This window comes from Balaenoptera ricei, chromosome 11 (genome assembly GCF_028023285.1).
Source record: "Balaenoptera ricei isolate mBalRic1 chromosome 11, mBalRic1.hap2, whole genome shotgun sequence".
NCBI classification, from domain to species: Eukaryota; Metazoa; Chordata; class Mammalia; order Artiodactyla; family Balaenopteridae; genus Balaenoptera; species Balaenoptera ricei.
Genome location: NC_082649.1, coordinates 67,064,750 through 67,080,040, shown reverse-complemented (window position 1 = coordinate 67,080,040; position 15,291 = coordinate 67,064,750). Strand labels below are relative to the sequence as shown.

At 51.4% G+C, this 15,291-nt stretch overlaps 1 protein-coding gene across 1 annotated transcript; it reads right to left on the bottom strand.

Annotated features, from left to right (window-relative positions):
* Positions 1-903: 903 nt before the first annotated feature.
* Positions 904-3,729, bottom strand: LOC132375324 (antibacterial protein PR-39-like). Its single transcript, XM_059940588.1, is given in 6 exon segments — positions 904-1,017; positions 1,624-1,695; positions 1,838-1,945; positions 2,583-2,974; positions 2,977-3,076; positions 3,577-3,729. Coding segments are annotated over 6 exon segments (939 nt in total).
* Between the last annotated feature and the right edge of the window lie 11,562 nt (positions 3,730-15,291).

The following is a 15,291-nucleotide window of genomic DNA, read 5'->3' as shown; positions in this document are numbered from 1 at the left end:
TCCCCAATGTTTCCAGTCTGCCCCAGAGCAAAGGTCAGCTAGAGAATGGGAGGGAACAGGATGTGCACAGTGTCTGAAACACCCAGGCACACAGAGATGTGACCCGTGTGTCACTCTGTGTGTCTCTCACATTCATGCAGAGCTGTTCACCCAGATGAGCAGCATGCTTGTTTTTAATGGTGCAAATTTTTGTACCATGTGATCCCTACACACAAGCCCACCACAGAAATCTGAGACCCAGCTGAAGAAACAGTGATGTGTCTCAATGCCAGAGGAAAAGCCAGGAGGGGTAGGCTTTCCCAGACTTCAGATTGTCAAGGAGAAGTGGAACGCTATGGGCATTGTACCTGTAGGCTTAGCCCTGAGACTGAACTGCGTCTCTGTGAGCGTTTAACAAATGCCTGGCCCCTCCGGACCGTCACCTCCATGTGAGCAGGGACAGCATCCCCACCAGCACTGCACACAGAGCAGGTCTCCTTAAGTCCCTACTGGGGGTTGGAGGAGGAGGGCAGAGGCGTGTGAAGGGCACGGGAGGGACCCGAGAATGGAGACGCTGTGCTGGACCTCTTGGCCCTGCTGCCTCTCCCCATGCCCGCCTGGAAGGAACAGCTGCCTCACCCATGACTGTGTTTACAGGAGTGATCACACACACACGCACACACACACACACACACACACACACACACACACACACACAGAGGAGGCATCCCAGAGGTAAGGACTTGGTCCCAGTAAGTGGTAAGAACGAGAAAATTGAAATTGAAGCCTGGAGGAAGTTGTTTTCACAAGAATTTATTTTTCACCATCCAGAAGTCTGAGCCAGAACATATCAGACCCTTAGGACTCTTCCCTGGGCTCAGGGTTCACCAAAAGCCCTTAATGGGTATGACATCAGGCAATCCTTCACCGTTTTCCGGGAATCCTTGGAAAGGGGAACCTTGGCGGGTGTGGCCTTGGCCTTGGCCTTGGCCTTGGCAAACGTGGAGGCCGGAAACGAATTCTCCTGACACTCTGAAGCTGTGAACCACAACGAAATTTATTTCTTTTGTGACTAGGCAGGAGTCAACACGAGGCCCCTCCCTCCCCACATGAACAACCCCCTAACAGACACACCAGGAGCACTGGGCCTTGTTCACCTGTAAGCTGTGACCTTTGGAGCATGTGGTTGAATCCTTACAGCCACAGACATATGGGGAAACTGAGGCCCACAGATGGCAAGGGTCTTCCCAGGATCACAAACCCATCCCAGCAAAGCTGGATGGGAGCAGGAGCTGAAAGCCCATTATTCTAGTCAGTGCCTCTCAGAATTCAGCACAGTCAGAATCTCCTGGAGGCCTTGTGAAAATGCAAATGGCTGGGCCCCAGCCCAGAGTCTGATTCAGGAGGTCTGAGTGGGGCCTGGGAATCTGCCTTTCTGTCAGGTTCCCGGGTGGGGACCCCACTTAGAGAACCACTGCTCTAAGGGATGGCAGAGCCCGTCCTGGAGACCTGGGGCTCGGGTGAGGGAGGGACCAGGGTAGGAGGGCCTTTCTCTGCCCTCGAAGGGGCAGCGGGTATTTGGTCCAAAGGATGTTCCACAACCCATCCCATTATCAGCTCCACAACACAGAAGGGGCCACTCACCTCATTACAGTTTATGTCAAATTGGTCCTTGGACTGGTCCAGGGTGACTGTCCCCACACACTGTTTCACCAGCTGGAAAGGGAGGCTCGAGGTCAAACTGGAACCCTTGAGTCATCACCTCCCAAACTCAACACAGGGGCTGGAAATCTTCCCAGAAGCCCCCTGTTCACATCCCTGGGAAGCATCCGCCAGTGCCCCCAGGCCCCAGCCTCACCCCATTCTCCTTGAAGTCACACTGCTCCGGGGGCTGCTGGGTCGTGCTGGGGCACACGGTCTCCTTCACTGTGAAGCTTACAGGCTTCGGGGTGTCCGGGTCACCATCCTGGTCAAGGATCATAGTAAGCAGACTGAGCTCAGACTCATGCTTCCTTCTCTGATCTATCTCACTGCCCCCCACCTAGACGGCAGCCTCTCCAGCCCCTCCTGTGTGCCTGGCCCTGGGCTTGGTGCTGGGTGCACAGGGGAAGGGGGCAGAGCCCACTCCTGGCCTCGTGGGCACACAGAGAGCAGGAGTGGATCTCACACCAGCTCTGATGAGAACACCTGCACCTCTGAGGGGCTGAGGGAAGTCAGGGGCTGCCTGCAGGGAGAGATCTTGTCACTGGAACCTCCAGGCTGAGCAGAGCCCTCCCAAGTAGGGAACAAAGAAGTGCAGAGGGGACTCAAAACAGGGTAGTGACATCTCAGAGCCAGTGACCACCCTCTATCCCTGGAGCTCACAGAAGGCCCTTAAGCCCGAACAGGGTGTACAGGGCGCCTGTTCCCACAGTAGAGATGCTAAGGCAGGAGGCCTCGTGCTGGGAGGGGACCCAGCTCTGGGAAGGTTTCCTGGAAGAGGTGGGAGCCCACCTAGAGGGAGAAGTGCCTTCCTGACAGGAGGTACAGCCGGAGCAGAGGGGGTGACAGTGTGGCCAGGGCTGGCGGGAGACAGCCCCCTCCCCAGGCCCCTCCTGACTCACGGCCTTGGGAGGTGGGTCCAGCTCCAGGAGGCGGTAGAGATTAGCTTCTGAGGACCGCTCGTTGAGGCGATCCACAGCACGGAGCACAGCTTCCCTGTAGCTGAGGGCCTGGGCGCTGGCCGAGGGCACCACTAGTCCCAGCAGCAGTAGCCACAGTGGCCACCGCCCCAGGGCGAGGCTGGCCCTCTGAGTCTCCATGGTCCCCAAGTCGGTCTCCTCCCAGCATGCAGGACCGTCCTTTATGTCCCTCCTGGGCCTGATGCAATGGCCCAACCACACGTCTCCCTGACCTGCCCCATCCCTGATCTCCTCCCCGGCTGTGAGCTGGACTTGCCTCAGCCCCTGCTGTTGCCTCACGGGATTGCTGGGCAGTGGGAGCGGGAAGCCTCCTGCGAAGGTGAAGAAATGGTTTCTCCATCTCCCTGACAACATCTTGGCCTCTCCTGGGGCCCATGGGGAGTGTCAAAGGCAGGGTTGCTCAAGAGCGTTGAGTCCTTCAGGAGAGGGAGGACCAGGCTCTGTCTTACGTCCCCTCTGCCTCCTCACTCTGGCCTCCGCAGGAATAGGGTAAAGGAGTGTATTCGGCACCAACCTCCAACTCCAGGCACTGTCTGGAACCCAAGCGGCACTCAGTTAACGTTGGATGAATGGATGACAGCACCAACCCCTACTAGAGTCTTACCCGCCCAGCCTGTCCCTAGGCAGACTTCAACCTCCACCTTCCTGTCCTTGGGTCCAGCCCTCCGCCAGTCAGGGGCTTGGCTGCATCTGTCTCCTGTCCTGGATTCATCCACACTGTTTTCTGGGTCAAATAGTTCTTCACAGGTCCCCACCAGACATGGCCTGTTCCCCTGACCCCTCCTCAACCAAGCATGGGAGGGGTCATCTGCACTGGGACCCCAATCCACTGCCGTCTCTCACACTCCAGGCCACTGCAGGCTGGCCAGTCCTCACTGGATCCAAATTCACACTCAAGCCTTGTCTTCGACTATACAGACTCTGGGGACCCCTCTGTCCTCCTGAAATGGCCCTTGACCAGTTCTCCCCTGATGCCCCTCTCCTGGGTGCCCTCCTGCCTCCCCCGTGGCTCCTGCTCGGTCTCCTCCAAGGACCCTCCTCCGAAGAGGCAGGGCTGGCACAGGTGCATCCGGGCTGCTTCTCCTCCCAGTCCTCACACACTCCTGGCCAAACCCCTTCTCAAGATACCAGTTATCAAGGACACACATCACTGGTCTGTATCTCTGAGCTCAAGACTCCCATGAGTGCCCCTGGTTGTCCGCACTGGGCTGTTGGCTGCTGTTGGCTGGGTGCCGCCGCAAGAGCCCTGAGCTGAAAGCCTGGGAGCCCCACCTGCTCCTTCTTCCTCCTGAGGACACTCCCTCTGGCCTCCCACCAGCCCGGCCCAGCTCCTACCACCGTCTTCTCTCCTCTCAAGCGTAGCCACAGCCTCCGGACTCCACCTTCTCTGGTTCCAGGCTCTCCCCAGACCACTGTCTGCCCTCCACACCATTGTCTAGGGGCTCACGCCAAGCACTGATGTGGCCATTTCCCCCGCTGCCTTGAGGCAGGGGTGTCAGGGTCTGGGTCTTGATGCTCCCTGCTGCCCTCAGCCCCTGCCCTGCAGGCCTCAGGTGTCAGGCTGCCCCATCCACCGCAACCACTCAGACAGCGCTGAGCCCCCTGCTCTTCCCCGTCTCTGCGCCTGATCCCTCTGCTTGCGCTGCCCTTCCTGGGGAAGGCTTCCCTGACCTCCAACCAGAAATGGCACCTCCTCCTCTTGGCTCCCACAGCCTCAGGAAGTCTCTTCTGATTTGACCCCCAGTGGCTCCCTGTCCAGCGCTGTGGATCAGACACCAGGCTGGGGGGGCCAGTGTGGGAGGTGGTGAGAACACAGCCGGAAATATCATGGGCCAAAGCAATAGAGGGGCCACAGGCCAAGAAGGAGATTCTTGTACAGTTTTCTGGAGGAATGACCATGTAGTTGTGAGGCCTGGGGTAGCTCCTGGACTCAGCCGGCCTGCGGGACTCTTGGGGGCATGGCCAGGGCACCTCAGAAGGTGGCAGCCTGGATGGATGGCGCTGGTTGCGCACTCAGCCTTGGAGAAGGAAGGAGAGCTGGGCTTCTGTGCAACCTGGTTTCACAGTCCAGGTGTTGCCCCAGGGGCCTCTTGGTCAAGCTGTGTCTTTTCCCCAAGTCAAGGGAGGAAAAGGAGGTGATTACAGTAGAAAATAATTCTCAATACACATGGTTACTGGGTATTATGAAACCCTCCCTGTGCATTCCTGTCTCTGGACCTTTCCATTTGCTCACACTTCAGACTCAAGTCCCCTTCCCCATCCTCCCTGCATCCCGTGTAGGGTCCTCTGCCAGGTCCTCACACTGCACCTCCTGTAATGGGGGGCCTGCCTTCCATGCCTCCAGCATCTGGCTTTCCTGGTTTAGTCCTCACAGCCTATCAGAGAGCGGAGGTCTTCTCAGGAAAGACATCACAGCCCTTGTCCCCAGGCAAGTTGCCCCTGACTCCACATCTGGTCCTTGAGAAATCCTCATGTACCCTTCACCCCAACAAACTCAGGTATGAGCCCTGATCCTACATCACCCACTCCTTTGCTCCTCTCAGCCATCCTTCCTGTCCAGACACTTCATGGGAAAGAGAACTGGACCCTAGGCTGCTGTGTCCCCAACTGTGGGGACACCCACTAGCTCTCTGATTTGACCAGCTGATGAGTATAAAATGAGACCCACAGGCAATATCATTCCAACAAGGCCCCCCCACCCTCTGAAAAATGACAGACCTGGACGTGGATCAACTGCCCCCGACTCACCCACCATGCTCGCCCTCCTACAGGGACAAGGGGAGGGAATTCAGCCCCCGCTCCTGCCCTCTGCAGTGAGCAGGGAAGGCAGCCATGGATGCTGTGAGGGTGGGAATTTGGGTCAGGGAGGAAAGTCAGGACCCTCTGCTCAGGGTCAGCTTCCTCCTTTCCCTTGTACCACTTCATGTGAAGCAAAGAGCTGGGGAGGTTATGTCCTCCTGGAAAGCCCTCAGCCAGACTGGGATTTCCCAGGCATGGGCCTAGGAGAAGGAGAGCAGCTAGCAGGAGGGCAGCGCTACCCCACCTCAATCAAACGCCTAACCAGCTCCTCTCCGCAGCATCTGGGGCTGTGTGACAAGGTGAGCTGGGCCCAGGTGGAGGCTGAGTGAGTGGGTGCCTGAGCTTTGCAGAAGAGGATCAGGCTTAGGGCAAGCCCCTCCCCAGAGGGGACTCTGGATGCCTCAGGTACATCTGAGAAGGCACATCCTCCCTCTTTCTTCTACCAGAACAAAGACCTGCAAACCCCAGGGTCTCAGGGTCGGCCTCCAAGAGGCCATGTGCTGCAAGTAGGAAGCAGGTCAAGCCTATCTGGACCCCAGCTTCCAGGAGGATGGAGTGAGACGGGGCACTGCACACGAGGCCCACACACCTTCACCTTTCTTGGGGGCCTCTGTGGTCCCTCCCCACAGCCTGGCTTGTCTTAGTGAAGGTCAATGCATCTGGTCATAGATGCCCTGGGAAGGCAGAAACTGCCCCTCCAGAGGCACTGAAGGGCTGTTCTGGGGGTCCCCTTCTGCTCTGTATTCCCACTCTCTTCCTTCCCTTCCTGGGCTCTCCCCTGCCCTCTGACTGCTCACGGCTGAGGGCAAGGACTCAGGCATTTTCGAGGCAAGTACCCAGGGATATAAGTTCTCTCAGAATGGCTTCCAGGACCTCCTTCCTGTGTTGTGACAAGTGTGGAGTCACCACTGGCCAGGACAGGCTACATCATCTGCGAAATGAGAACGTGGGGCCCCTAGTGCAAAATCATGGGAATTTTAAGACCTCAAGCATAAGTCAAATCTCCAAAATTTACAAGCAGCTCATGCAGGTCAATATCAAAAAAAAAAAAAAAAACACAATCCAAAAATGGGCAGAAGACCTAAATAGACATTTCTCCAAAGAAGATATACAGATTGCCAACAAACACATGGAAGAATGCTCAACATCATTAATCATTAGAGAAATGCAAATCAAAACTACAATGAGATATCATCTCACACCAGTCAGAATGGCCATCGTCAAAAAATCTACAAACAATAAATGCTGGAGAGGATGTGGAGAAAAGGGAACACTCTTGCACTGTTGGTGGGAATGTAAATTGATACAGCCACTATGGAGAACAGTATGGAGGTTCCTTAAAAAATGAAAAATAGAACTACCATATGACCCAGCAATCCCACTACTGGGCATATTCCCTGAGAAAACCATAATTCAAAAAGAGTCATGTACCAAAATGTTGATTGCAGCTCTATTTACAATAGCCAGGACATGGAAGCAACCTAAGTGTCCATCAGTAGATGAATGGACAAAGAAGATGTGGCACATATATACAATGGAATATTACTCAGCCATAAAAAGAAACAAAATTGAGTTATTTGTAGTGAGGTAGATGGACCTAGAGTCTGTCATACAGAGTGAAGTAAGTCAGAAAAAAACAAATACCATATGCTAACACATATATATGGAATCTAAAAAAAAAAAAAAGGTCATGAAGAACCTAGGGGCAAGACGGGAATAAAGACGCAGACCTACTAGAGAATGGACTTGAGGATACGGGGAGGGGGAAGGGTAAGATGGGACAAAGTGAGAGAGTGGCATGGACATATATACACTACCAAATATAAAATAGATAGCTAGTGGGAAGCAGCCGCATAGCACAGGGAGATCAACTCAGTGCTTTGTGACCACCTAGAGGGGTGGGATACGGAGGGTGGGAGGGAGGGAGATGCAAGAGGGAAGAGATATGGGGACATATGTATATATATAGCTGATTCACTTTGTTATAAAGCAGAAACTAACACACCATTGTAAAGCAATTATACTCCAATAAAGATGTTAAAAAAAAAAAAAAAGAATAAGTCATTACCAAGTACCAAGCCCTTCTGAGCACAGGGGCCTGTGTGACTGCACTGGTGACACATTCGTGACACTGGCCCTGCCCCCAACCCCAAAAATACAGTCATGGCAGGAAGAGCTCCAAGTACCTGCTTCAGGAGTTGCTCAGATGGCAGAGATTTTAATTCCCTGGGAAATACAACACACACTTATCACTTTGATTTACTGGTTCTCTGAAGTCTTCCTTAAGAAATAAAGAAGGGCTCTAAACACACACAAACATACACAAGTGTAGCAGCGCTAACTATAGCAACTCCCATTGCTCAGAATGGCAACCAGGCCCCAGGAGAGCAAGAGACAAGGGGGCTCAGCAAGGCTGCGGCGGGGCGGGCACGTGGCAGGGCTGGGGCTGGACTCCCGGGCCAGTGCTCTTTCCATCGCCCACAGCACCCACAGCCGTCCAACTCTGGGGGCATCTGGAGCTCGTGACAGGGCCCATGGCCTCTTCTCCAGCCCAGCACCCCCCTGCCTCCAACCTGCTCAGGCCCAGTGGGACCCACACAGCAGGCTGCTTCCTGGGCTGGAACAGCCTCCTGCAGCTGCCCAGCCCAGCCGGCCTGACCTCCAGAGTCCTCGCTCCTCAGGACAAGCTCCCCTGTGCTCTGAGACACTGAGCGTGGCGTGGAGAGCTGGGTACCCAGCCCTGTGAGCTGAGGAAAGGAGGCTCAGGGGACTTCCCTGGTGATCCAATGGTTAAGACTATGAGCCTCCACTGCAGGGGCCGCAGGTTTGATCCCTGGTTGGGGAACTAAGATCCCGCATGCTACGCGGTGCAGCCAGAAAAAAACAAAAAAACAAAAAAGAATAAGGAAGGGAAGCTCAGGATCATCCCAGGTCCTCCCACAGAATGGGCACCAGAAGCTGAGCCAGGAAAGACAGGAGCACCCGGGCTCCAAAAGTGCCCTTCTCAGCTTTTCTACAAGGAACAGGAGATCTGGACAGGGTCCGCTGAAGACAAATGGGAACTCCTCCAGAAAGTGGATCTTCTGCTCTCCTGGGGTCAGGACAGATGGGACAGGTCCTGGGGAAGTTGGTTCTGATGACTGACATGCCATAAAATGGTCCAGGGCACGGACCCTGAAGCCAGAGTCCAAGTTCAGGTCCTAGCTCTGCCCCTCACTTGCTGTTTACTTTTGGGCAAGAAGCTCCCAGGCTCTTTGTGCCTCCATTTTTCTCTCTGTAAATTTGTCCTTGGAAAGCACACACCTCGGGTGGCTGATCAAGGATGAGGTCTGATAAAGGAGTCAACCCTGGGAAAGAACTTAGGGAACCGGTGCTGGAGGGTGGACAGAACATAACTGGGAGAGATAATGGGCCAAAGTGTTAGAGAGGCTACAGGCCCAGAAGGAGATTCTTGTACAGTTTTCTGGAGGAATGACCATGTAGTTGTGAGGCCTGGAGTAGCTCCTGGACTCAGCCGGCCTGCGGGACTCTTGGGGGCATGGCCAGGGCACCTCAGAAGGTGGCAGCCTGGATGGATGGCGCTGGTTGCGCACTCAGCCTTGGAGAAGGAAGGAGAGCTGGGCTTCTGTGCAACCTGGTTTCACAGTCCAGGTGTTGCCCCAGGGGCCTCTTGGTCAATTTGTGTCCTTTCCCCAAGTCAAGGGAGGAGAAGAAGGTGATTACAGTAGAAAATAAATAGCAATTCACATGGTTACTGGGTGTCTGTAATCCTCCCTTTGCTTTCCTGCCTCTGCACCATTGCATTTCCTAAACCTTAGGACTGAGGTCCCCTTCCCCATCCTTCCATGGGAACAGGCAACCGGTTGTTCAAGGACAAGGTCTGATAAAGGAGTCAACCCTGGGAAAGACCTTGGGAGCAACTGGCCTATAACTGATGCTCCATAAAGAGCAGCTATTAGTATCAACAGGCCAGAAAGCCGTCCCCACGGCTACCCAGGACCTTAGACTCTGGAGTCAGGCAGACGTGTGTTTGAATTCTTGGTTTGCCTCTCACCAGCTGTGACTTCCTTGCAAATACTCTGCTCTGGTGGAACTCTCAGCAGTAAGGGAGAGTGAACCCAACTCCAGTGGCCTCAGAGAAACCCACATGGCTCCATTTTCCTGCAGTTCTCTCTCTGGGCTCTTGCTTAGAGAGAGAGAGAGAGAAGCAGGGGGGGAGGGAAGCGGGGGGCGGTGGGGTGGATAAAGGAGCAGCATCAAGAGAGGGAGGATCTCCGCGGCCACAGTAGCTGTGCCCTGAGATGGTCAGGCTGGGCCCTGGGCACTCTCCCCACACCCCCTCCTAACCCAACAGAGGACACACCAGCCAAGAGATGGGAGCAGAGGCTCCTGCAGAGGCTGCTGCAAGAGTGTTGTCACCACCTCGTCCCCAACCTGGGGCTCCCACTTTTCCCAGCTCCCCTCTATTTCCCCGCCCAGTCTGGTTGAGCCAGCCTTCCTTCCCCATCATGCTCTGCACTTAAAACCCCCAAATCGACAAAGCACAGCCTCACCTGTGTTTAGACACATCCTCATCCCGGCCCCAGAGCCCAGGACTTCCAGGCAAACAGAGCAGAGTGGTTAAGAGAAGGAGCAGGGCCAGGGCTGAGCGCCCTGGCTTCTGGTCCCCGGTTCTGGCCTCTGCCCAACCTGCTGACCACCTAGGTCAACTTAAACCAGACTTTCACCAGCTGCCCCTCCTTCTCTTTGTCTGTAAAATGGAAGATTTCTTACAGTTGCACAGAAGGCCCTCCTCTCCCCCATGGAGAAATTCCTCCCATCCGAACTTGGAGGTGAGGGTCAGAGACTCTAACAGCAGGCCCTTGTACATGCACAGGTGTAAACAGATGTCTCTGAGGCTGAGCAGCTGCAGTGGCACAGCCCACACATTTGCCTTTAACTTAGCTGATTCAGCCTTGAAGGATCAGGCATCTTCAGGAACCTGGGTGGACCAAAGTCCCCAGGAAGCTCTGACACAGACCCCACATCTGAGAGAGCCGCATCTGGAACGTGACCAGCCACGTTTCCCTCTAGATGTTTCACTCCAAATACCCCGTTTACCTCTTCTCTGGGAAATAGTCATTTTGTTGGTGTTTTCATTTTTCACCCTTTCCATGATAGGAGTGTTTCTCTGTTAGGCTTTTAACATCCGCTAATGCCCAATAACAAGCTAGTGATGCCTCCTGAATGGGTGGTAGTGTCCCATTCCAGGCTGCATAATTCTCAGTCCCCAACACTTGTCATTGGAAAGGCTCTTTAGGACAAATTGGCCTGAGCGGGAGGCAGTCTGTACAGCCTGCTGGTTGCTTTCTTTAAGCACTTGTGCATCCACAGCTCTTTAGTTGGCATGAGGTGATCTCCTGGCCCGTCCACCCCTCTCTTCTAAACTGCTTTGCTGCCACCATGTGGCTGCGCAGGGGAGCCAGGAGGACACCCACTGTGCACTTGTCCCAATGTCACCATCCTAACCGTGGCTTTTCCCTGGTGGCAGCACCCCTCACAGTCAGAGGTAGTGGTCATCCTAAAACCTCTATCTCCACAGCCATTCAGCAAGATCATCTACCTGACTGTGTGCAATGTCCACCAAATGAAACAACACAGATTAATTTAAAGTACATGGTAAGGCCAGTGTTGGCTGAAACGGCACCTTTTTTTTAAATATATATTTTTATTAACTGCATTATAGTTGGATTAAGTCACTTTTTTTTTTCCCCACACCAAATAGCATGCGGAACTTCCCCGACCAGGGATCAAACCAGTGCCTGCTGCATCGGGAGAGCAGAGTCTTAACCACTGGACCACCAGGGAAGTCCTGAAGCGGCACGTTTGTAACCTAAAAAAGACAGCCTGAAGCACCACCCTTGCCTGAAGAGAAGTGGTCAAAGATCTCATTAGGAGTGCATAGGGTCAGAGCCCCGTGGAGTGTGGCTTTTTCTACTACAAGACCAAAAATGGGCAGGTTTTAATAGGCATTTCAAGTTTGGCACAGGGGTAGTCCTAGTACCAGGACAATCAAGTTCGTTACTTTGCAAAAGGCAGCAATTTCACTTTGATGCTGGAGGGATTCAGTTTTGTGGATTCACCCTCATAGTGTCAAGAAACTTGAAACTTGAAACTAGCCTCTGAGTATTGTTATTTTTCAGTCACTCCTGCACTGTTGATAACACACAAGGCAGAGGCATCAGATGGAAACCTTTGGCTTCCCAACCAACAAAACATCACCTACACGTGAAAACACTGGACAATGTTGTCAGTGCATTGTGGGAAGCTCCTTCCACTCCATGTTGAAGTGACATATTATTGAATACAGATGAATTAATTACAGATGTATTCTGTAAACCTTAGGCCAATCACGTAAAAGTATTTTAAACAGAAGTATAAAGAGTAGGCCAAAAGCAGACATAAAGAAGAATCATAAAAACAATTCAAAAGGGGAATTCCCTGGCAATCCGGTGGTTAGGGCCCTGGGTTTGATCCCTGGTCAGGGAACTAAGATCCCACAAGCCAGAATCTTAATAAATAAATAAATAAATAAATAAATATTTTTTAAAAATCAAAAGAAGGCAGAAAAAGAGGGAAAAATAAGGTACTAATTGAATGTATAAAAGAGATTTGAGATATGAGGTTATAATCCAGATGTGTCAGTGATTACATTATGTAAGTGGCCCTGTGTTAACCAGGTTTTCTACTTTCTGTTTCTGATGTTTTCACATCCCCTCCCAGGGTTAGCAGATACCTAGAGACAGCAGACTCTCCCTCAGCTCGCCTTTCACATGCAAACTGACCAGCACCCCACCTCACCCTCTCTGCTGCTGAGACTCTAACCCCCTGTCCTAATCGCCCCAGGGTCAGGCATCAACAACTTGGGCAGCCCCTACACCCCAGCCCCAGCTCACTGAAATTACTCAAGCTAGCCGATCCTAAACCTGGTCAGCCTCACCCTCAAGCCTCGTCCATTCCTTCCCTAGAGAACATCACACGAGCTTCCCCGCAGTGCCCCGCCCTGGCTCTCTGCCTGTCACTGTCCTCTCCTGTGGGCCAGCACGACCCGCTCCTCCCCCCGGGAACTGTGAGCAGCAAACTAGCTCTGCACCGGCGATGGGCTCCACAGCTGAATAAAACCCAAACCCTGGGGACATAGAAACCACTGAGAGAGACAGAGACAGAGAGGGAGGAAGAGAGAGGGAGGGAAAGAGAAAGAGAGAAACAAACAATTTAGGCAAAATGTAGGTGACCCTGGGAATAGAGAATAGGAAAGTTTTAAGTACTATTTTTGATATTTTCCATAAGTTCGAAATTATTGCCAAATAAAATGTCTTTTTTAATTTTAAAGACACAACATTGAGGGAATTCCTTAGCGGTCCAGTGGTTAGGACTCCACGTTTCCACTGCAGGGGGCATGGGTTAGATCCCTTGCTGGGAACTAAGATCCAGCAAGCCGCTTGGTGCAGCCAAAAAAAAAAAAAAAAAAGATACAACATTGAGTATAGGATAATAGGATAAGCATTACATTCTATTTGTAGCTTGCTTCTACTCTTCAATCAAATTCTTCCCCCATAGCTGCCCCCTTCCCTTGGGAATAATGAGTCAATAAAACACTATTTCTGTTTATGCTGCTTAAAGTATATTTTAATAAGTATAAATATAACTTTTGGAGATTAAAGTGAATACATAAAATTTTCATTTACATAAATTACACACAAACATACTGCCACAAATGCCCATAGAACCACACTGACACATACACCCCTACAATCACATATAAGCCTGCACACCCACACTCACAACACCCCTGCACAGCCATATACACACATACACACCCCTGAACTAAACACACACACACACACACTTTATACACTCCTCTTACACACACATCCACACCCATGCAAACTCAATCCACCCTCATAAACTTCACACATACCCACACACACCCAGACACATCCCCCGAACACATTTCAGACACCCAGACACCTACACACACACCCACAAACTCACACCCACACTTCTCCTATACAACCTCACATAACAAAAATTACACTCAAATACATAGCCACAAACACCCCACACATACCATATATATTACACATACACAAGCAAACACACCTGTGCCCACACCAACACCCTCACAAATACACTTCACAACACCTCACACATGACACACACCTTGACACCTTAACAACCAACAACCTCTTTCCACATACACACAAACACACACATAAACTTTTTTAGAAAAAAAAATTCAGAAAACTGTGGAAATGTTCCAGATTAAAGGAGGCTAATAGGAAGTCACAAATTCCTGATACACCTGACCCTAGGCTGAATCCTATACCAGAGGTGACAAAATGCTGTAAACTAAAACACATTATTTTATCAACTGACACAATGGGACTGGGCCAGCATGTAGGAAAAAATGTTGTATCCATGTAAATGTACATAGTTGATAACTGCTCTGTAGTTATATAAGAGGCTACCCTTAGTCTCAAGAAATACAAATGGAGTTATTTAAGGGTAAACAGCCAGCTCTATCACCTCAGCTTTAAATAACTTCTCTGTGTCTCTATTTCCTTGTCTAACACAAAATAATTCTATGTAAAAGCTAGTTCTCAGCTAGGACAATTCCTTTGTCCTAGCACAAAACAATTCTATGTAATAGTTAGTTCTCAGTTTTACTGACAAAAATTTATGGCGCCAGTGTTCTGGAGAGGTGTGATTTTAGTCTTAACAAAATCTCATTCAATAGAGATGAAATCCAGTTGAAACAGGAGTGAGACGATAAAGTACCCCAGGGGAACCCCAGCTCCTAGTCCTCTGCCTGACAAGACACCAGGGCAGGGAAGCCCCAAGGCACTGCCTTCAAAGTCACCATGAGGCCTCCCGCTTACCCTGCAGTACCCACAGATGGCCAGCGGGGGCGATCTCAGAGCAGCTCCAGCAAGTGCCCACTGTCCCCAGACAGAAGCAGCATTTATTTCCCTGCCAGGGTGGCTGTCCTGCTACCAGGAAAACCACTTCCCCAGGACCGACTTATCCATTAGGCACAGTAGGCACACTGCCTAGGGACCATGATACTTTTGGGGCCCACAAAATACTTTTTTTTACAATGAGAAGAACGAATATATAATGAATATATAATACAGAGCGCAGGAGGTCACATGTCTTGTCCAGTTCACTGGCCCATTAACTCTCATGTACCTTCTGTTGCTCTGTGTTCTGCACTGGTCCTTGGAGTCATTAGGAGGGACTCAGACAGACCCAGGAAACCTTGAAATGGACTCATTGGCCTTTGAGGATGTGGCTGTGAACTTCACCCTGCAGGAGTGGGTTTTACTGGATTCCTCACAGAGGAAACTCTACAGAGATGTGATGCGGGAAAACTTCCAGAACCTGGTCTCAGTAGAAAGAAAACAGGAAGATCATGACATTGAAGATCAGTACAAAAACCAGGAGAGAAAATTAAGAAGTCCTATGGTAGAGAGACTCTCTGAAAGTAAAGACAGTAGTTCCTGTGGAGAAAACTTCACCCTTATTCCAACTCTCAATCTGAAGAAGAAAACTCCTGGTTTAAAACCATGGGAATGCAGTGCATCTGCAAAAGTCTTCATGCATCATTCATCCTTTAATAGACACATGAAATGTCACATTGACGACAAACCAAGAGAGTATCAAAAGTACCGTGAGAAGGTATATAAATGTAAAGAATGTGGGAAAGCATTCATTTTTCCTAGTTCTCTTAGAACACATGAAAGGAGTCACACTGGGGAGAAACCCTATGAATGTGAACAATGTGGAAAAG